Source organism: Echeneis naucrates, chromosome 3 (assembly GCF_900963305.1).
Source record: "Echeneis naucrates chromosome 3, fEcheNa1.1, whole genome shotgun sequence".
In the NCBI taxonomy this organism is placed as follows: domain Eukaryota; kingdom Metazoa; phylum Chordata; class Actinopteri; order Carangiformes; family Echeneidae; genus Echeneis; species Echeneis naucrates.
In genome coordinates, this window is record NC_042513.1 from 21,025,196 (window position 1) to 21,046,355 (window position 21,160).

At 41.0% G+C, this 21,160-nt stretch overlaps 3 protein-coding genes across 4 annotated transcripts; 2 read left to right on the forward strand and 1 right to left on the reverse strand.

Annotated features, from left to right (window-relative positions):
* The first annotated feature begins 5,391 nt into the window (after positions 1–5,391).
* Positions 5,392–9,537, forward strand: cgref1 (cell growth regulator with EF-hand domain 1). 2 transcript variants are annotated; one of them, XM_029498713.1, is made up of 7 exons: positions 5,392–5,489; positions 6,045–6,150; positions 6,411–6,485; positions 7,301–7,374; positions 7,642–7,766; positions 7,881–7,982; positions 8,430–9,537. In XM_029498713.1, the coding sequence occupies exons 1-7, from the start codon at positions 5,480–5,482 to the stop codon at positions 8,691–8,693; spliced, it is 756 nt and encodes a 251-aa protein (XP_029354573.1). In that variant the 5' UTR covers positions 5,392–5,479; the 3' UTR covers positions 8,694–9,537. The 2 variants fall into 2 exon arrangements, with proteins under 2 accessions (XP_029354573.1, XP_029354574.1); XM_029498714.1 differs by having other exon boundaries at positions 8,433–9,537.
* A 510-nt stretch (positions 9,538–10,047) lies between these two features.
* Positions 10,048–12,244, forward strand: drc8 (dynein regulatory complex subunit 8). Its single transcript, XM_029498886.1, has 7 exons — positions 10,048–10,072; positions 10,282–10,360; positions 10,861–10,933; positions 11,175–11,251; positions 11,669–11,711; positions 11,844–11,910; positions 12,051–12,244. Exons 1-7 carry the CDS (start codon positions 10,048–10,050, stop codon positions 12,167–12,169), a joined length of 483 nt encoding a protein of 160 aa, XP_029354746.1. The 3' UTR covers positions 12,170–12,244.
* Positions 12,245–14,402: 2,158 nt separating this feature from the next.
* adpgk2 (ADP-dependent glucokinase 2) lies at positions 14,403–20,644 on the reverse strand. The gene is made up of 7 exons (XM_029497826.1): positions 20,418–20,644; positions 19,207–19,366; positions 17,723–17,913; positions 17,420–17,516; positions 17,139–17,275; positions 16,394–16,530; positions 14,403–15,906 (listed from the first exon to the last, which is right to left on the reverse strand). The coding sequence occupies exons 1-7, from the start codon at positions 20,611–20,613 to the stop codon at positions 15,334–15,336; spliced, it is 1,491 nt and encodes a 496-aa protein (XP_029353686.1). The 5' UTR covers positions 20,614–20,644; the 3' UTR covers positions 14,403–15,333.
* Positions 20,645–21,160: the final 516 nt, after the last annotated feature.

The window sequence follows — 21,160 nt, forward strand, 5'->3', positions numbered from 1 at the left end:
TGTATATATCTATCTATTTATATATATATCTATTTATCTATCTATCAACCTCTGTTGTCCCTGAAACACACAGCAATTATCTACTCTATAAGAAACCACATGTAATTAGAGGAGATGACTTTTACTTTCCAGTGCTGTATTGGAATCTTATTTGTAGTTGATAATATTTTAATAGACCGAATATTTATCCTGCAGTTTAAGGTCAGATGGAGCTCTAACCAGCAAACTCCTTTTAATGAGTGTCACTCCTCACAACGCAATGGTGAGTGAAACTCTATGGGATGCAAAGTGAAAAATCATTCATCAAGGAGCAAAGTGGAAAAGCTCTACAGGAAGACAACTACTTCCCTCTTATGTGGAAAACCAACGTGATCCCTCCTGACCTTTGCTGACATTACCATGACAACCTGACCATTTTAATTACCATAACAGCCACTGGTCACGACTTTTCCACCATTACTAAATTCCCTGTTACTGCTTCTCTACGTGACTTTGCATGTACACAGTTTTTATTTTACATTTTATTTATTCATTTACATTTCATTACATTTCATCATTACATTTGTGTGTGTGTTTAGTCCACATATATAGCTGATGTACTCTTTATACACTTGTATGTGGGCCTATTGAAAATGCACAGTTGCTCTGATGATTGGTCCTGACAGTGCGGTGCCCCCACAGATGCCCGTGGAGAAATGACCCTGGATCCTCAGGGCATCATTGCTGGCTGGACACAAGGCAGCAATTAAACTCCCGTGAAGTGGAACCACTCTCTGTGAGTGTGTGTCTGTGTGTATACATATATGTTTTTCCAGTGTTCAGTAGAAAGATACTCCCTTTGAGTGGCGCTTGGTTTAAAACTACAACAGCGACTGTGTCAGTAAATAACTGTGTGTGTGTGTGTGTGTGAAGCCACTGTAATGGAATTAGTGCCTCCACTGGTTTACCAGTAGTAATGACCTGAATCCCAGAGGAATTAGTTTGTGGAATGTGACAGGAACTACTTCAAACAAACTCATACTATAGTGCGTGTGTGTGTGTGTGTGTGTGTGTGTCTGTTTTGCACTCACACACACACATGCTTGTTTAACCTAACTTGTTTGTATCTAAATTGTTCTCTTTTCCTCGTCACACAGGTTCTGAGAAACAGTCATTATCTATCAGTCTGTTGACCTTGCTCAGTTAGAAACGACTTGCTGATGTGGAATCACTTTGGGTTCCACATTACAATACGACTTAACTCATAAAAGTTTCAAAGGTTCATAAATTATTTGGTTTTTAAATAATAACTAAACAAGTTCGAACAGTTTTCATATGCTGATGAGGCACGATCATGGGGATAGAAAGGTGTTCACCAACTAAAGGAAGGTCCCAACGGTGTTTACCAAAAGGCCTGTCCTTTTAAACCAGCAGAAAGCCACATTAGAATGACGTTGATAGCACATTAGTGGCCTTAGTCTATAAATCTGGTCAGTTGATATAATAATTTAAATGCCAAATGAAACTTTCACTATTAGTATAATGAGATATAATTGATGAAGCATGACAGGTACAAATGCTGGATGATAATGAGGTTTAACAACAGCTATTATTTTTATCTTGTGTCATAAAAGCTTATGAATGATTTACTGTACAAAGTATAAAAAAAAAAGTCACTTGTAAAACAGTCATAAATATTTTATAAAGGTAGTCTTGTTGTGTTTTTCTGTCTTTCTAGCAGAGCTCAGAAATATTCCTATAAAGTTTAAGAGCCCATAGAACCAAATTCCTTTAACACAGCAGCTACATCCGCAGTGCTAAAGTTATCCGTGCTGCAGTACTTCTCAGCTCTTTGTTATGAAAAGTTGGTTAATACTGATACCAGCTAGTTAACTTAGCTCTGAGTTGTGCAGCCTTAAGGTAAATTGTGAAGTGACAAAGGCTGTTGGTGCTGGGAGGCCCATGCAGTGGATACCAGCGTCAGAGGGAGACGTGAGCAGGAGCAGTGCATGTCTGTTGATATTATATTGGGGTACAGGGTTAAAAATAGATCATGTAGTTTTGACTGTTGGGGCCTTGGAATACTGAAACCTAATCCTTGTTACATAACTGAATGGAGGCAGAGCTTCCAAACAAACGGAGTGTGTGTGTGTGTGTGTGTGCATGCTTGTGTGAGTATGCATGCCAGTGCACTTTGGCTATGTTAAAGACAAACAGTGCTACGCAGTTGCGTGACATGGTGCTGGGAAGTGGGAGCAGCGGTTGGAAAATACCACAAACAGCAGAGAATTCTGTCAAAAACCTGCCGCCATGCATGACGGGCAAATAAATAAATAAATAAATTGATTAATTAATTAAAAAAAGCCTGTGACGTGCACTTTCTCCGAAGCAAATAATTTTCCACGATGCTGGAGACACCATCAGTCTAACTGATGGGGCATGTTTGCATCCGTGAGTGATGGTTAACATGCAGCAGGTGTGGATGAAGAGAGGCTGTAAATGCTCTTTCAGAGACAGATTTGGCACGCACAGTTCAGTCTTCCCCCTTAAATGTAGGTATTATCATAGCAGGGTACCTTAGCTGCGACACTGCTATCCAAAGCTATTAGCATGCTCTACAGCGTGCAGTATTTTTTACCTTCTGACTAATAGGCAAGAAAACATTCTTCTCCACTTTCTTCATCCTGTCCTGATGTTACTTTTACATCTGCGGTTGTTTACTTCAGATTTTGGTCAAAACAACTCTTCCTGCCCTGTAATACACACTGCATCTTAGGACGTAAGCCAAACCTTCAGGTCCAAGGATCCTCTGTAGATGTCTGGGATGAATTGTTCCCAGGCGTACAGTGGCCTCAGTTATTCTGGGTGTCCATACTTGTGGAAGTAACTTTAACCTGTTGATGCTGAAGCTCTGCTGCTCTACATCATGGCGGGCAGCACCAGGCTCCAATGGCGCCTGAAGGGGAAGCGGGCCTATCTGTGGAGGAAGCCTTGTCATTGTCGTCCATCGACGCAGCGATCAGACAGCCCTAACAAAGTGTATAAGAATTGATCATGAAAACAAACCAGCAGGAAAATCCTTGTGCATCAGATCATGGCATGGACGTGGACAGCTAATGGAGCTTGTTCGCTTTTGCTTTAGGCAGCAAACCAATGTCAGTGACTGGAAACCACAATATCCCACATCATTGGCAACCTAATTATACTGCAGCAGTTTTCTACGTAAAACACATCATCAGCATTCACAGAAGCAGCGACTGATGTTAACAATTACAGATGAATCTCCCCTGTTGTGAGTGAGCAACAGTATGTTGTTTATGAACCAACTGGTTGATAAAAAATGAGCCAGAAAAACAAGGATATAACTATTCCTGCACGCCTGTCACTAAGAGCTTCCAGGGGAACCGAACCCACAACCTTATGATTGTGTGACAACAACATGAACCACTGCACCACCGTGCTGCTCAAGTCACCACATCCAGTTACATCAAGCCACCAATTATCCTCGACATGCTCGGGCCGGGAACCGAACCTGCATCCTGTATTTCCTGAGGTATTTTTTTTTGTACTTTTACTTAAGTACGTTTTTAAGCAAATGCTTTTGTACTTTTACTTTAAGTCATATTTTGACTAAGCTGCTTTTACTTGTGTTGGTACTTTTACTCAAGTAGTGAAGTTGTGTGCTCTGTCCACCTCTGCGTTAGAGTGCTGCTGCTGCACAACCTCACAGGTGGAGGCACAATCACAATCCCAGTTGAAGATTTTTGTACTGTGAATGTGGATGTTTTTTCTTAAGATGTGCATGCTGACAGTCAAAGGTGTGAGAGCCAGTTTCTGCAGTGGCTTCGTTGATGGTGCGAAGATGGTAAGTGCTGATTAAAGGTTTTACTTCACTTAACTAATCTGAACTAATTCATTAACAGGCTCAATAGCTCATCAATCTGGAAGGATACTGGCAATTAGAAAAAATATACATGCTACTTTATTAGCAAAATCCTACAATGAATCTCCAGAGAAAAGAAATTGTAATACACCGTATACAGTGTGTGTTGGTCTGATGGCTGGAGAGGAGCTGGAGGGCCAACATTTTCCCTTTGGGACCAATAAAATGATCTTGAATGTGTCACGTCAAATGAAAATTCATCAGTGCTGTGTGACCCACAGAGGACAGATCACACACCCTGAGATCAGCGTCATAATTAATTTACACAGCTATTACATAATATAAACTCACCTTCACCCATGTGTGTGTTGAATCTGTATTAGAGATTGTCATGTGATTTGTTTTTAATTTACTAAGACAAATACTGAAATAGGAGGAGTAAAACTAAATAAACACCTATTTGAAACGCCACTGCTGGCATGACATGTGTAATGATGCTTTTTCAGATACAGTTGTGAAGTAATCGGAACATTGTTCACTCCATCTTCTTATTCAGGATGTCCTGCTGGTGTCAGTAGGGTGCGTAGGAGAGGAAATTTGAATAAAGACTTAGTTGGACATCAAGTGGTCAAATATCTGCACTACAGTACCTGCCCCTGCTTTTACTGCAGTGGACACAGTTGGGATATACTGTATATATATAAAGATTTTCCAGTTAGGCAAAATTATTTGTAGATTTAATTTGAAGTCTCTGTTAGTGCTTAGTTGTGCCCATTCAGCCTTCTTCATGTTATTTTACACTTTTATCAACCAGTGATTTGGAGTCCTTTCTTCTTTGATATCATTCAGTGCTGTATGAAGTGTAAGTGTAACACTACTTCTTAAAAACCTAGTTCATGATGAGGTCTGTCTGACTGAAAAGTTTTGTTTTTTATTAAAATTAGAAACCTAGAGGGGTTTGGTTTTTATTTCCAGCTATCATCAGAAAGTCTCCTCGTGGTAAGCTACAGTGATGAAGAGTAATTTTAGCTGGAGCTTATTCACTTCCAACAGTTTTTATCCTGAAGGTTTCCAAAGAACTCTTTTTTTTTTTTTTTTTGGACATTTTGCATTTGAAGGCATGAACACATGGACTCAAACTGACAAACCAACTGATTTATGACTTGATGGATGGAGTGAACATGGTCGAGTGTTTAGTCAACCTGAGCCGGACCAGGGGTCCAGGTTGGGTGACACGAGGAGGAACAACACACAAACACACAACACACAAACAAACAAACAACAACAACAACAAGGCCCGGACCGATCACCTGGTTGATTCTGCCGGCTCCTCCCGGCTGTCTGGGATCGGACCGGCGGTGCGGACGTGGCGGAAACGCCGGGCAGAGCAGCTCGGAGAGGAGCTCTTCTGCGCAGACTCAGTGACGCCGCCGCCGTTCCACGTGGACCCCGTCATTCACCAAAACACGCTCCGGTCTCCGTGGCAGCGGAGGGGGAGGGTGGGGGGGGCTGAGGGGGGAGGAGGAGGCTGCAGCCGCCCTTGCGCAGTGCAGACCTGCAGGACCGATCGGGGCGGTGCGGGACAGAGGAGAAACCTGTTCACCGGACACATCCGCCATGATGACAGGTAGGCTAAACCGCTGAATGCTGGCCCGTCTGTGGGCTCGGCCCTTCATTTGTTTTTGGTCGAACTCGGATCGGGAACCGATCGGTCCGTCAGAGCTGTAACATCGCTGCGCTCAGCTGCTGTCGGTGTTCGCGTCGGTACACGATAATATCACGTCTGCACCGAAGTGGTTAAATACACGAATAAAACATGGTGAGCTGTAAGGAACTGCAGAGCTTTTCATTCATGGACCGAACTGTGCAGTGTGTGTGTGTGTGTGTGTGTGTGTGTGTGTGTGTGTGTGTGTGTGTGTGTCTGACGTTTAGCCTGACCATCTGAAACAGCCAGCAGTATAAGTGATTATTTACTGATACAACATGCGAAGATTCTCAGTACACATCATCCACCCACTCCTACATCACTGGCATTTATCATTTGGACGTTTTACAGTCATTTTATCACAACCCTAACAGAACGTGTGTTGAATGCTGTGATAGTTATGTCTTCAGTATTGTTGTGGTCATGAATTCATGGCCAGCACAGATGTGATGTAGGCTGACAGCTCTGTGCTTGTAGGTGCATTCACGGGTTTTCACCTGGACAAGTTCGTCCCATGTGTCCTGTACCTGCTCCTGCCTCTACACCTGTGCCTGGCTGCACCAGGTCTACCAGGAACAGACAGGTAAACCCACCTTCATTCTCTTATCTCAAATATTTTTTATCTTCAGGTGTATGTGTTTAAATGTGTATATATATATATATATATTTTTTTTTTTTTTTGTTATGACTGATACCTTTTTCTTGCCATAAGAAGTGAATTCACGCCATAAACATGTTCCCAAGGGCTGCAATATCAGAGGGCCCAAGATATGTGACACTACATAAAAAGAAAATGAGTCCTTATATATTTTTTATTTCAGTTTTTCTTTGTTTATCGCACAGAGATGAAACAGTAGATGCCCACCCTCCCATCAAAACATTACCCAATCCCTTTGGCCCTGGAGAGGGGGACCGCAGGTGAGTAAGACAGACAACGCGTATCTGCAGTCTGTTTTAGTGGACTTGGCGGCTGCTGTGTCTTTCCCATGTGGACTTTAACTGCTGTGTTGTGCTGATGATGTGGACTGTACCGTGAGCTGATAAGATTACATCTCTGATAACGACTGGGACATGCGTCTCTCTCACATCTCTGTTACTGCACTGGACCATGGTGGTTGGCGGGGGGGGGGTTGAGTTGTGGTTTGGGAGAAAAATTTGTACCTACTTTGTCCGAGTACCACACAGTTTATTTCCACTGACTGATAGGATCAATGGATGTTCACTGTCTGACAGGGTTTGTTGAATATGTGACCAGGCAAATGTTTCATAGCTGTATAGAACTGCGACCCAAGGGATTGGCACCTCCCTCAACAAACAATGCACAGCAGCCCTGTGTGCAGCGTCCGTGCATGAGATTGGACTATCGTAATACTCAAAAGAAGACCAGGTTTCAGACCAAGTGTTTCTTTTCATTTGCCTCACATAAGATTTGATAAATGGACAGTATTTTGATGAGGTGGCACCTCCTCCTGCTACTTTGATTCATGGGCTAACAGGAAAAAGTGGAAAGTCATTCTGCCCTCTTGTGGTTATAAGTCATATGGCATCATCACTGCACTTCATTTACCACTTAGCCTTCATGTGAGACATTAACAAAATGTGATGTCAAAGGAAGATTCAAAAGAAAAATTCCGTCCAGGCTATTTAAATTATAAATGTTCCAGGTTTGTGGTCAGTCTTAGAGAGTTGAATAAACGTTATTCCTCATTGTTATTATTTTGTGTGCACGACAGGCTGCTACAGAATTACATTCAGTCGACATTGAAGGACAGCCAAGGAGGACCAGAAATCAGCAGCTGGGAGCAAGGTGAATATCTCCACCTGCTGCTGTGACAACTGCACAAGATCTGACTTATATACTTGGATCATTGTCACCAATTGCACAATCTACGAAATACAACATAGAACTTAAGTCATATTTGACAACGCTGGCTTTCTCAGTTGTTTTGCAGATGGTAAACATACAACAGCTGTTAACATGAAGCTGGGTTTGTTCTCTGCCATAAATCTTCCACAGCAGCTAATCAGATGTATTCGCTTCTAAATGTGTCTGTCTTCTCTTGTTTTGCGTCAGAGGTATTCTTCCTGTTCGGTGTGTATGACTACGATCGCAGTGGGTTGTTGGACGGTTTGGAGATGATGAAGCTTCTCTCAGACTATGGTTCCCATCATGCACCTGGAGCACAGGCCAATGAGTTGGTGAGGAGGAGGAGGGGTGCTCTGGGAGTGTGTTGTGTTTAAACTGCCGTCTTATCTGTGCAGTCCAACCCATCTAACTGCATGTATGTATGTGTGTGTGTTGTCTGAGTTCAGGTTGTGTTATTGGTAGATTCTTTACTCCAGGCTCATGATCTAAACCAGGACGGCCTGTTGGCCCCATCAGAGTTACTTTCTCCTTCATTGCTTCACACACAGGTACGTCGAACACTTACACACCTACGGTGGCCGGCCTAATGTAATGGTCACCTTTAAGGTTGGATTGTTGTCTGTCTTGGTGTAATCATTCACTCAGGGAAATTGTGTGATTATAATTGAACAGTGGTTAAGTTTTTTCATGTAAAGTAGAAACCACACAAAATTCAGTTTAATCAAAAGATAAAACCTACAGGACTGAGATATATGTGAAAGTTTATTCTTGACTTTAGCAGTAATGCTTTTATAAAACTATTCCATCTCAAGGTACACCACCTAGTGGACTACATACTGTATTAATAGAAAATATATATATACATTTAGTTAAATGCGTTTTCTGTTGTACTACCACTGGACGCGTAGAGAAAAGTAGTTTTTTAATCCAGTTTTATTCACAGCTTAAGCCGTTGTTGACTGCAGTTATGTTACATCACACTTTGTACATTAAAGCAGCCCAACAATAGACCTGATCAGGAGCAGGGCGTGGTGGTGATGGAGGAGAAGCTGTCAAATCCCAGCACTGATGATGAGAAGGCCGGAGCAGCAGAGCAGAGAAGAGAAGCTCATGAAGAGATTCAGCCTCACGAAGTAAAGACAGAGGAACATGTCAATGAAAGAGATGAAGAGAATGAACAACAACTCGCTGAAGTCCCAGCAGCAGATCAGGGGCATCACCAGGAAGCCCCTGTACATCAGGGGCAACCAGAGATTTGAACGCACAGACACTGGTCTGTCTGGCCCAGGCTGTCAAAGACTGATTGTCTAGTCAAAATGCCACTAATACCTGAGAGAACGTCTGAATTTTCCACAAATGGAGCTGAATTCTGAGATTTTAAAATTCTTGTCACTGGACTGGTAAAAGTGAAGATGGTGGATGAAATATGCATGTTTTGTATCGTTACTGTACTGGGATATTCTTTCTACAGCCAGTACTCTTTTGGTTTCATAAGAAATGCAAAGATGTCTCAATCTGTATAAAGGGATGAAAGTTATGAATTCAAAATGCAATATTAACGTATTAGTAAAGTGGAAACCATCATTCATCTATGGTTTTTAATAATTTTTATTTAATCATATCATCATATATAATTTGACAGTATTAAGATGTGCTTACTTTTCTTGTTTGATATATTTCTTTTTTATGTATGGAGAATGTTTTTTCATGCACGTACTGACTGGTCCATTCAAGGTTTAGGATATGCATGTCTCTGTTGTTCACTAGAGATACATCTGGACTATGATTTATTTAAATCAGTTTCATTCACAGGCAGCTCAGGTGTGCTGGAATTTTTTTTTTATTAAATTAATTTAATCTCCTTAAACTTAGTTTAAGAAAAGAACTATCTTTTATCATGCAGCATTTGCGAGCTTTAATTACTTTTGATGCACTTATATATAATTCTCAGCTTTACAATTAAGGACAGGAAGGCTCCAGTAAAGTGATATGTGTTTGTAATGTGACAGTATTTACTATTTTCCTTAATTTTTTGTTTACCTTTTTAACCACTTGTGCTTTTATACCACTTGAAATAATAAAGCTGATATTGCTTTGCCCTCTCATTCAGAAATCACACACAATTAAGTTTAAAAGGCAGAAACACAAGCCAAAGATTCAGTACTATAAAACATGAAGCTGAAAATAAAATATGGATTAATGAATGAAATCAGATTTGTGACTGTGTTTCCCTTATATAAAGAATGTAAGGAACTTGAGTGCTTGTTAATCATTTATCCATATTTTATTCGTTCATGTTTAATATGTGACAGAAATCCTTGATAATTATTGACGAAAGCACACCTGGTGCCTTTTCTTTCCTGTGTTTCGACAACGATGGCATCAGTAAGAAATAAAAGAAATGAAATAACTCCACTTAAACCGAAAACCGTGCGAACAGACGTGAAGTGCAAAATAAAAAGATAAAAAATAAAAAATAAAAAGATCCAAATAGGAAAATAAGATGTTTGTGTGACAGACGGAGGGCTGAATGCTGACTGATGAGGCGGATGTCCTGTTTTCCACATCAGCTGTGTGCAGTCGGTTGCTAGGCAACGGGACAACGCGACCAACATGGCGGAGAGCAAGCAGAGTGCAGGTTAGTCAGCGTTCATTGAAGTTAGCTGAGCTTTTTTTTTAAGTATTATCTTCAGACAAACAAAACAGTGACAGTAAAAGTTACGATTTATTAGTTTGACTCCTTTCAAATTACGACTGTTTTGTTGAAAGTTGTTTGCTGGAAGGTAACTGGCGAGCTAACAAGCTAACATGCTAATGTTTGCCCTGCTGTCTGTCTCTGCCTGTCAGAGCTGACAGAAGTCCAAAAGAAGATCAGAGCAACTTTTGAAGCGTTTGACTATGAGTTTAACAACACAGTGGATGTGAGGTGAGCTCACACAGCAGCCGGGGCAGAGCAGGCCGATGCTCCAAGACTTTCCCCAGGGAGACCCTAACCAACCTACCCAGCCTACAACATTTTTACCAGATACCTAGTTGCATAATCTAGCTCGACTCTTTTTAGTTTGTATTGTGAAGCTGTCTTTTCTCAATGTGTTCCCTTTTTCCCGTGTGTTGGATCCTGACCCACAGAATCTAACATTCCTAAGGATGCACTTTGATTTAAAAAGAGTAAATGATAGAGACGGAACTTGATAGGTGTGTTGTCGATGTCCTGTCATGTGGTATATTTTTGAATACTCTGGTTTTTACACTTCAGATAAAGTAGCCTTCTGATGACAGTGGCCTGAAACCTCTGGAACAACTAGATAGACCAAAAAGGGAGACCAGTGCTGCCACATGTTGTTTTCAGTCTTTACTGACTCATTCTATGTTTAAACAATGTGGGTCAACATTGTGATTTAGGGATTTTTACCCATTTGTTTTAAGGGAAATTGGCACCATCATCTATGCCCTGGGCTGCTTCCCCTCTCAGAAAGACCTACATGACTTTATTGCTCAGGTCAGAACAGCATTAATTCATTTTCAGTAATGTTTTGAATGAAAACAGCCAGCAAAATAAATTATCTGAGTCTTTCCATGTGTTGCATTATAGCAGCAGGAGACTCTTGACATTATAATGAAATTGTCACATTAAAATTGCATTTACTGTTACTTTGATGTATGCTTTAGAATCATCGACATTACAAGCAACCATCCTTGTTCAACAATCGAAACCCTAAAGCCTTATTTTGATCAACCAGGTGGAAGAAGACCACACTGGATGGATCCACCTGGACAAGTTCCTCCCAGCTATGACCGAAGTTCTACTGGAGCACAAGTAGGACAACTCTAATATCTTCAGTATGTAGTCTTCTGTCTGTAGTCAGACAGTTGTGCTGTTTTTTGTATATAGATAATAGTATGTGATGAGACTGTATTTTGTTTCCAATTGTTTTTATTTTTGAGAAGTATAATGATGTAGTCTCTGCAGTATTTCACAGAATACATGTGTTGTGTAGATTTTTTTTCATCAACCAAGTTGATCTTGTAATTAAAGCTGATCAGTTGATTCATATGTGCAGTATGCACTCCAGCTCTGGCTTCATGTTGCCTAACTCTACTAATAAATATATTTCAACTAAAAAGCAGTAAAACATATTAGGATCCCTTTTTTGTTTCTGTTTCCATGGGATCAAGTACTTTTACCCTTGAATACAGTTTACACAAATACAAATGGTTTGTGTATTTGTGTTAGGTTTCCTCCAATTCCTGAGGATCTTGTGCTTCAGGCCTTTGAGGTGAGACCAGCTGCTGTTAATTGCATATTCTCCAGTACTGCTGTAGTTTATAAGGAGTAAGACCCAGAGTAGATCTAGCGTCAAAATGCTATTGACTGAAGATTATCAAATCAGCATTCACTGTGTCTCCAGGTTCTGGACAAAGAAAAGAAAGGATACCTAGATCCTGAAGAACTGACAAAATACATGACACAGGAAGGTAAAAAGGAAGCTTTCTGTTTTAAATAAGAATAGCTTGTTTGGAGAAAAGTAGATTATGTCTTATCCCCCCTTACTTCCACTGAACAACCGGTTACTTCACCACTGTGCTATTTTTGATGATGGTTGTCTTTAAATCAGGGGAGCCCTTCACTCAGGTGGAGATGGATGAGATGCTGACAGCACATGCTGACCATGAGAAGAACTGCATCTGTTATAAAGACCTAATCAGCCAGTTGACCATTGACCCTGACTTGTAGATGACATTTGACACTTCTTTGGTAATTGTGTAGATGTCTGCTTGTAGTTCTGTTATAGTGTCATTAATAAATGTATACAACTCAAGTGTTTCCACTTGGATGGAATAAGCCAAAAAACAAACAACAACAACAAAAAAAAATCATACTATCTTTGTGCAGGTATGTAGATTTAGTTTTTGTAATTTTGTAACAGGTTTTTGTAAGTACAACAATAAGCTAAGAGCCTGAGATAAACTGTAAGGAAAGGATTCTTGAAAATTGAAAAAAGGTATATTTGAAAACGAGAGCTAGCTGTTTCCTGTCCCAACCCTTACTGCTGGTTCTTTAAATAGCACAGGCTCTGCAGCAGTTGACAAGTATGCAGCAGTTCATCGGCTTGATTTATGTAATGATCATTTTCAACTGGATATCTGGAGAGGGGAAAACCAAGCATCTGATGTGAGCGTGGCTGTGGGTTATATTTATAATCCCTTTCTGATGTCACATTCTTATTACTTATTAATTAGTTCAGTTAATAGCAGAGAAGCACTGTACAAATGAAGACACTCAACACTCTTTAGGTCTTTACGTATTCAAAGGTTTTGGTTGTTACTCTCTTCAAGCTTCAAGGCACAATCTCTTCCATATAAAGTCTGATGTCTGATGATAGAAAGTGGTGGACTCAGAAATAAGATGAAGATGACCTCATTATACATTATGTGCAGCCAATGGAAAAATAACTATTACAGTGACGAGTAAGGACACTGCCTACATGAAGTGACATCAAATTAAAAATGAAGTTGAAGCTGCTGAATGTCAGGAGAGCAGAAATGAAGCAATCTGATGAATTTTGATGTTGTGACAAAGAGGCCATGATGGGGCAGCCACTGGGGCAAGCTCAGCAGCTTGCACCTGTCGGATTCAAGGTAAACTTAATCAGAGTATTCGCTTAAAAACATACTTTGTAGTGATCATGAGCATGAAACTTACCATTAAGTGACACAAAGTATAAAACATAACAAAGAAATGGTTACTTAACGAAGCATTTTATCTCAGGCGATTCTGCATCAAATAGTCAACATGCATGAAAGGTAAACACAGCTTAGAGAGGTGTGTGACATGACTTCATCTAGAGCTTAGATAAGTATGCGATAGGATGGCCAACAAGCTGTTCTCAGAATGAGCATGAGTGGATGCTACAATTTCATTTCACAGTCAAAAAAATGACAGCTTACTCATCTTATAATCACTGTCAGACAAATACATCATAAAATAAAACACTACAGTAATAAAAAAAATGTCTGTATTGAACTTTCCCTTTTCACAAAACACCAATACAGAATAAGGCTCATTTACCCTCGGCATAATCAAACAGCATCAATGTGGTACAATTCTGATAGAGAGAAAAGATTCCTTTACCATTCTTACCATTTCTTGACCTCATGCATTTTCCCTCTTTCCCACATTTTAAGACATAAATAAACAAAGCAACTTGTGTATGCAATAGAACAAATACCCACACTTGCAGGTTGAGATGTATTTGTGACACATCTGAATGGATAAATGTGATCAGTTCTCTGATGGAATGATTGACTTGTACAAAGTTAGAAAAATAATAGATGGATACATAATTTCCATTTAAATCCAGCTTCAAATGAAAAAGTGATTCCTATCCTGAAGGCGCTAATGGAATTTTAATAACAATGGTCATTTAACGACAGGGCCCTAATTTCTTATTTGAGGAAAAAGAAATTAAAACGGTTATAACTGAGAAACAAGACTGGGTGAATGTCGTGACTGGGGGCTTTAACAACTGCTACAAGTTAGATGAAGACTAAATAAGGAAAATCGAATATCAGTGTGATCCCTTTCTCCTTTCATAGTGTAAAGCAGTGTGGCATTAAGCCAAGATAACAATAACGTGTCTCTATCTCCACTTTTCTGGAAAAATCTAAAATGAACAATAAGATTCTGATCCATTGTGCCCAACAACACAGAAGAAATGTGACCATGGGCTTGCAAACGCTGCCAGTACACACTGGCCACTTGGTCCTGAAAGAACCATGAACTAACACACAATCTAAAAGTACAACAAAGAAACGTGAGAGAGACAACAATACGAGGGGAAATGGAGGTAGAGAAGAAATTTTGACATCATATGCAGCTACCAACAGTGGTCTTACATAGGTTTTACATTATGCACTGCAACTGAGAGAGGAATGACAATCGTAGAACAAATCAAGCTCACTCAAAAAACCTTTTTCACATATATTGGGAAACAACTGGAGGTGACTTTTTCTACAGGCAAAATTTCTTTGCCCTCGAGAATGAGAGGCAGAGGGAAGTGGGAGGACAGAGTCTTCTCATTATGATAGGTGATGCAACATTTAAAACTGTCAAGTTAACTTCCTTCAGGCCTCAGGGAAAGACATTTTGCAGTTGTCTGAGTTGTAGATATTAAGTGTGTGAAAAAAAGGCTAATAAACAAGATTCAGCTATTTCAGCATTACACAACTTTGGAAAATCTGCTGCATAGACACAGGATTAAATGATACAGAGACAGTTTATCTTAGCAAAAACCACCGAAGACTGAACAGCAAACCTATGGTGCTTCCATACTAAATACCAAGCCACAAGTGCCTCAGCATGACTCCCTATGATGATTTTGCAAAGATGATGGGCACAGACAAAAGAAGGAAAGTGCCCAAAATCTTACACACAATGGTTCTAAAAATTTAATTAACTGGATACCTGAGGGCTTGTGAACAGGCAAAGCCAGTAGAAACATATGTACATATGATTATATGTATTTAATCAGTCACAACACACACTCACACATAACAAAAAAAGGGGGGAGGGTACAGAGAAAGAAAGCAATCATTGGAGAAGGTCTGGTTAAGAAGACCTTCAATTTGAGTTTTGATCCCTTTCACAGATCAATGAGCCCCCATGTTTAAAATATTTTGGTTTGTCCTGATTAAAAACTGTACCCCATCATCTGACTTCTAATAGTGATAACAATCAGATTTTCTCATAGTCCATCTGGGCCATGAGCTGTAAGTGCAGTAGCATTGAGCATGTTTGACACAACAGCTATTTTACCATCACACTGAGATCAAGTTTTCTGAGTCACCTCGTTGCCAACATATAGTTAACATAACACACAAAACATTTAGCGTCCTTGTCTAAATTTGCAGCACAAGACCAGCAGCTGAGATGTTGTCCCCTCCGCCTGCAGTCTGGTAAACCTCAGTGCACACCAGCACAGGTGCCACACAGATCTCATAATCCACCTCATCCCAACAGCTCACCGGCCTGGTCTCCTGCAAAGGAATTCGTTGGCTGCCCTCCTGCCGGCTTACGGCGAATGAGTCATCCATGATGAGCCTTGCCTTGCTGAGGTCAATATCATTAGAACCGCAAACATGGCGGTTAGCTGTGAGAGAGGCCTTGGCTGTGGCTGACATGGTGTTCTTCCACTGAGAGCCACGAGTCACGATCATGGCCTGAAAGGCTAGTGTGTGGACGTGGAGGCGAGTCAGTGGCTTACCCTCTTCTTTAGGATTGTTTGTGTCACTTTCCAGGCTGGCCTGATTTGCATCCTTGTAGCGCTGGTTCAGGATGCGATAGACCTCCCTCATTTGGTCGAGGACAGTAGCCACACGAGGATTTGGGTCCGACAAAACTGTGATGTTTGAGCCTTTCAGTAGGCTGAGCAGGTTTGGAAGCTCTTGTTCATTCATCCCCAACGAGTCTGCCTGCAGCAAGCACCAACAGAATGTATTAACTCAGGACAAAACACACTGATGTACAGGCCATGCTGTTGCTATGGGTATTCCTTCATTGTGGCATGTTCACTATATTCTAAAAAATATTTAATGTAACTCAGATCTGATGGATAAGGGACATGATTGTGATAAAACATATTTGTTCACTTTAAATAGCTTTGTTTTTCACTTCTGTTCAGCCCATGTGGAAAAGGGGATACCATTAGCAATGTGTCATTCAGCAAGACAACACCTACAAATATGAATTACGGAATGTATAACATGCTCATACAGAAGGGCAAACATAGTTTTGTTGGGTCACGACTGTTTTATATAAAAATGCATTCAACAAATTTAACTACACAAATCTAGTTTCAGACTTCCTGTTGTGCAACTTAGTTCTCCATCTTTGTTTAGTAATTGTTTGAGAATATGTGTTAATTACTGTAATGAGTTCTTATTTTATAGCCATACATACCTGTGGAATGACATAATGAAGCAGGTCTTCCATTATACTTTCTTCGACAAAACTGGCCATCTCAAAATGGACGCCAATCTGAGGAGACGAGGAGGACAGCAGGTCTGCCAGACGGGAGAGGAGAGCTTCCCTCTCTCCTGGAAAGTTGAAGGGAATACACAAAGGAGAGACATGAAAAACAGGCAAGGGCAGTTAAAATATCCAAGAGGGAAGAATGCCAACGAACAGCGAAGGTAGTCAAATAGAAGAATGGAGAAAGCAGATAAGTAGGAATAATAGTGGATTATCAAAAAGACAACTTCCAGATCAAACAAGTTACCACTAATTTGCAAACAGCTTAGAGCAGAGTGGGAAGTTAGTTATGGCCTGCCTGTCAATGTATTCTTTGTTCCCTTTTTTAAGAGAGCCATCATGAGGGCTGAACCAATTTGCCCATGAACCAATCATGGGCAAATTATCAATGCAGATATAACACTTCTGAGACAGTTCTTCAGTGAATCATGCTAAACCTCTCTGCTACATGCATAAAACACGATTTACAAAAAATCCTAACTTTATGTGCAAGTCAGAATAGACAGGCCCCTTTAAGGAAATCACAAATTGTGCCAAAGGTTTTTGAACACCAACTTGTAACCTCAGTCCTCTCAGTAAACTCATGCAGGATTACCCGAAAACTATGAATGCTACACAAACATTGGTGTGACACATTACCCACAAAAGCAGGTTGTCACCTGTTTGATCTTACCTGACTGGAAGGGGAAGTTATCCATCATTTGCAGCCCTCCCACAACCAACAGATCTGGTTTAAAGTCCTCCAGTTTCTCAGCAAATTCCTCCATGGAGGCCAGGTAGGGGTTATGTTCGTCACTGTGAATGATATATCTACAGAGAGGTAAACACAGTCAGTTTCATATATTTTAGAGCCTCAATTTTATACATGTGTATGCACACTGAGGACTGATATACACAGTTTAGCTTCTTTGATTTCTCAAGGTCTTCCAAACTGCCACGAAAATCTCAACATACCTGTTGGCTCTTCTTGAGGTATAGTGCCCCCAGCTAGCCCCAGATGGATATTCAAGGATCAGATGAATGTCTGGCTCTTCAACCATGTTACCTCCCACTGCAAAGACAGGAGTAGGTGAGGTAGGGTAGACAGAGAGATGACAAGAGTAAGAGACAGAGGACAGAGTAGAAAGGGCAGAGTAAATGGAAAAAGTAATAAAGAGAAGGTTCCACAGAGGGGAATTTAGAGATACTGAAAATTAACTATGAGGGGCCCTACCTCCTTATATATAGTGAAAAGGAATAATGGGTTTTTGTGTGTACCTGTGATGTGCTGGGACAGGACGTCAGCAAAGTCAGGAGTGAAGCTTCCGCCTAGCAACACATCACATCCCTCATTTGCCATGCGACCAGCCATCACTGGGGCATTACCGCCCACTGCCCACCTGTTCCCAGGGAGGTCACGGGAAACCTCCACCAGCTCACTAAACAGAGTGTCATTCAACATAAAACGTCTGCAACACAAAGAAGTTATAAAAACAATTAAACACTATTGAACCAGAAACATCAGGAACTGAAAGAAAGAACATTTCTTTCTCTCTTCTTTATTTTAGAAAGCATAACAATCAAGTGTGCCACTGCTGCTGCAACAGAATAGCCAATGGTTACAAGACTTTTAGACATGGAGCTCCACTGAAAGCTGAACATGCGGACATGTCTGAGCTTGGTGACAAATATTTCTGCTTTTAAGGTCTTGTATTTCTGCAGTTATTGTGTAGAAAATAAAAAATTGAAAAGAAGCCAATAAAAGCAATCAATGCGCAGCCTATAAGAGACGGATCTTGGAATGTATATGTGATTTGAACAGTTAAGCCTGGTTTTCTCAAACAGAGGTATCCTGTGCCTCTCTTGGTCATGAAAAGCCAAGAAACAGAAGTGAAACTGAGCAAAGCAAAGATTTATACAAAGTCTGCATTTTACAAAATATCATATCTTCTCCTCTTTTTCTTAGACATATCACAAGTTTCTCTTTTTTGCTAGAGGCTCTTCAAAAATAGTCTCCGGCAGACTTCTCACAGTGTTGGACATTACCTGCTGGACATCAAGTATTCATACTACAAAGCTCCACAAGACAACAAGAGAGGAGATAAATATCTTTAAATGCCAAAAAAGAAATTTGTTCTGTTCATTCTTCTGAAGTGTCTCACACATATGGCCTTGCTCTTTCTATCCATGTTGATTTTGTAAGCTGTTGCCTTTAGGTGTTAGTTCCAGCAAGTGAGCAAGGACACACAGGCGCCAGGAGCAGTAATTGAAAACAGAAAAGTCAGGGAAAAATGAGTTCAGCTTCAAAAATACTGCTGAGCTAAGAACGGATGCAACTAAATGAAAAATGTCAGCAAACTAACAATAGTAAAAATGTTTTTTCTTGACCAGCTGACATTAAATTGTTTATCTGACACAAATTCATGGTGGAATGTGAATGTGCTTCCGAAAAAGCATGTGAGAGAGGAGCACAGTAGCTTGAGGGGTGCAACGAGGAAATGGTTTAAATTTGGTCTTTACTGGTGTTAAATCTTCAAAACTGATCTGCACTTTGTTGTGAAATCACATGCACACTTGCAGACACAACTTGCAAATAAGCTCTGGATCAGTCCGAGCACAGCGAGGTTTAAAGTATTCAAATATTTGCAAGAAAACCTGTCAGTCAAGTCCAGTACTAGCTTCTCCTGTGCCTTCAGGAGGAAATACATGAATGTGTCCACAAATATTTCTCACAAATACATTCTCTCTCACACACCACTTACTCTGCTGCAGCTCCCGGTGCAAAGAAGTAGGCAAAGCTCTGTGCCAACTGTTCAGCATTTTCTATGTAGTCATGATGCAGCGGCTGGTCTGTGGGAGGGAGGCCAATCTTATTAAGCAACGATATCCCGTCCACTATCAGGTCAACACAACCACCAAAACCTGTGGATGAAGAGAACGGGACACAAAAAGAGCTAAGTGTGTGCAACCAAACACCTTGGGTCTACATGGAGGAGGAGGTCTCATGGTAGAGGGGGGCAGAAAGAGGATTGTGAATCATTTCCTAACACATAGTTGTCAGCTACAAACATTTCTGTCAAGTGTGAATACAGACCTTTGTGTACAGTGACCCCTGATAACCCGACCTGCTAAAGACCTTATCATGTGATTATCACTAGTGGTCCATTGTGTTGGTGCTTCAACAGGCCGATACTTGGCAATGTGTGATGTGTGGCAATATTTGGTATAATAATAGTCCTAGCTGACGTGTGGTTTAATTGTGGATAATAACAATGTGATAAATCTGATTGTGTGGTTGGGCCTGGAGCTGGGGTTAGGGTTAAAAATTGGACCAATATTATCATCACTTATGCTGTGTGTTTAATCAAGGTTCAAAGGACAATATTTCTGCATGAAGTCACTGAAGACTCGCTCAAACAGATTGTTGTGTTCAGGTGACTTAATTAGCTGCTTTATTTAATGGTTAACAGAAGAAAGCCATAACAAGGCCCTGAAAACGCTGACATGAATTATTTACTGTGGCTCATTTCACTCATTTTTATTCTCTCCGGATATCCAACATGCTGAGTCAGTGTGATTTTTTTAATCAGAGCTTTCTGGTCCCAGCTGCTCGGACTAAAGGCAGGTGTGGTGACAGAGCAGATAAATCATGCTCACCCTCTTCTTCTCCTCCATTTTCCACAAGAATTAAAAAGACAATCCAGTTTGAAGTCCACGTCCGCTCACATGAACTAAAGCTTTCCCTGCACTTCATCAAACTCCTCATGCATTTTAGATCGGCGTTAAAACATGAACGTAAAGCTAGCCAACAACAACACGGAGGTTAGAAGGCTGTTTTTAATCAAAGCGACGGATAAGATAACTCCAGTTGTTTTTATTTACGTTTTTGTTTTCTAAACAATGACACAGACCAAAGTCTCCCAAAGCCCCGGTGCTCGGGTCGGGCTAGCTAACGTTAGCTCGGTCCACTCACCAACGGCCACTCTCGGTCGGGCGGCGCTGTTCAGTCCGACCTTCCGCTCAGCCCGGAGCAGGGAGGACAGGACCGTGTCCAGCCGGTCGTCCAGGACCCCGTCATGGTCTGAGCGGAACCAGACGGCCAACAGAACCATGAGCAGGGACACGACGGGCCCGTATTTCATCCATGACACCCTGCCTCCCCCCTCCATCGCTGGCTCTCTGTGTGAGGCGGTTAGCTCCCCTCAGTGTGTAAAAACTAACGAGGGGGTGTGTTTGTTTACGAAGCCAGAGTCTCCCGGATGTCTGTGGAGTTCAGCCACTGAGACAACCCCCCCCCCAAAAAAAAAAAAAAAAAAACCCACACCAAATCACGTCTCTGAACAATCATCACATGCCCTCGTAAAAGAAGCTTCGTTTAACATTTTACTTGATTACTCTGTTTTATTTACCGCGGTCCTGGTCGTCCCTTTGGCGGACGCCGGTACACAAAACAAAAAGAGCCTATCTGAGAAGGGGGCGTGGCCTTCTGCTGACAAGGCGGAAGTGCTCGGTGCTTTGCTGACTTTAAGCCTGCTGCCTTATTCTGCCGCTTTACTTTTAACGCTCCTCTCCCACTAAGGTCAAAACATCTTGTCTTGACTACTTTTTAATTTTAGCCACAAATGCATACCACTTATCTGAAGTTGCTTTTTTTTTATATCCAGATTGGATTAAAGTCTCAGCTGTAGCCATAACTGTCTATCTTTTACTCTCAGT

Coding starts and splice junctions, on each gene's coding strand:
- cgref1 (XM_029498713.1), top strand. Junction 7,375..7,641: donor AATCAGCAGCTGGGAGCAAG/GTGAATATCTCC, acceptor GTTTTGCGTCAG/AGGTATTCTTCCTGTTCGGT. Junction 7,767..7,880: donor GAGCACAGGCCAATGAGTTG/GTGAGGAGGAGG, acceptor GTCTGAGTTCAG/GTTGTGTTATTGGTAGATTC.
- drc8 (XM_029498886.1), top strand. CDS start 10,048: ATGGCGGAGAGCAAGCAGAGTGCAG. Junction 10,361..10,860: donor AACAACACAGTGGATGTGAG/GTGAGCTCACAC, acceptor ATTTGTTTTAAG/GGAAATTGGCACCATCATCT. Junction 10,934..11,174: donor TACATGACTTTATTGCTCAG/GTCAGAACAGCA, acceptor TTGATCAACCAG/GTGGAAGAAGACCACACTGG.
- adpgk2 (XM_029497826.1), bottom strand. CDS start 20,613: ATGGAGGGGGGAGGCAGGGTGTCATGGATGAAATACGGGCCCGTCGTG. Junction 19,367..20,417: donor CCGACCGAGAGTGGCCGTTG/GTGAGTGGACCG, acceptor CTTCATCCACAG/GTTTTGGTGGTTGTGTTGAC. Junction 17,276..17,419: donor ACCTCAAGAAGAGCCAACAG/GTATGTTGAGAT, acceptor ACCTCTCTGTAG/ATATATCATTCACAGTGACG.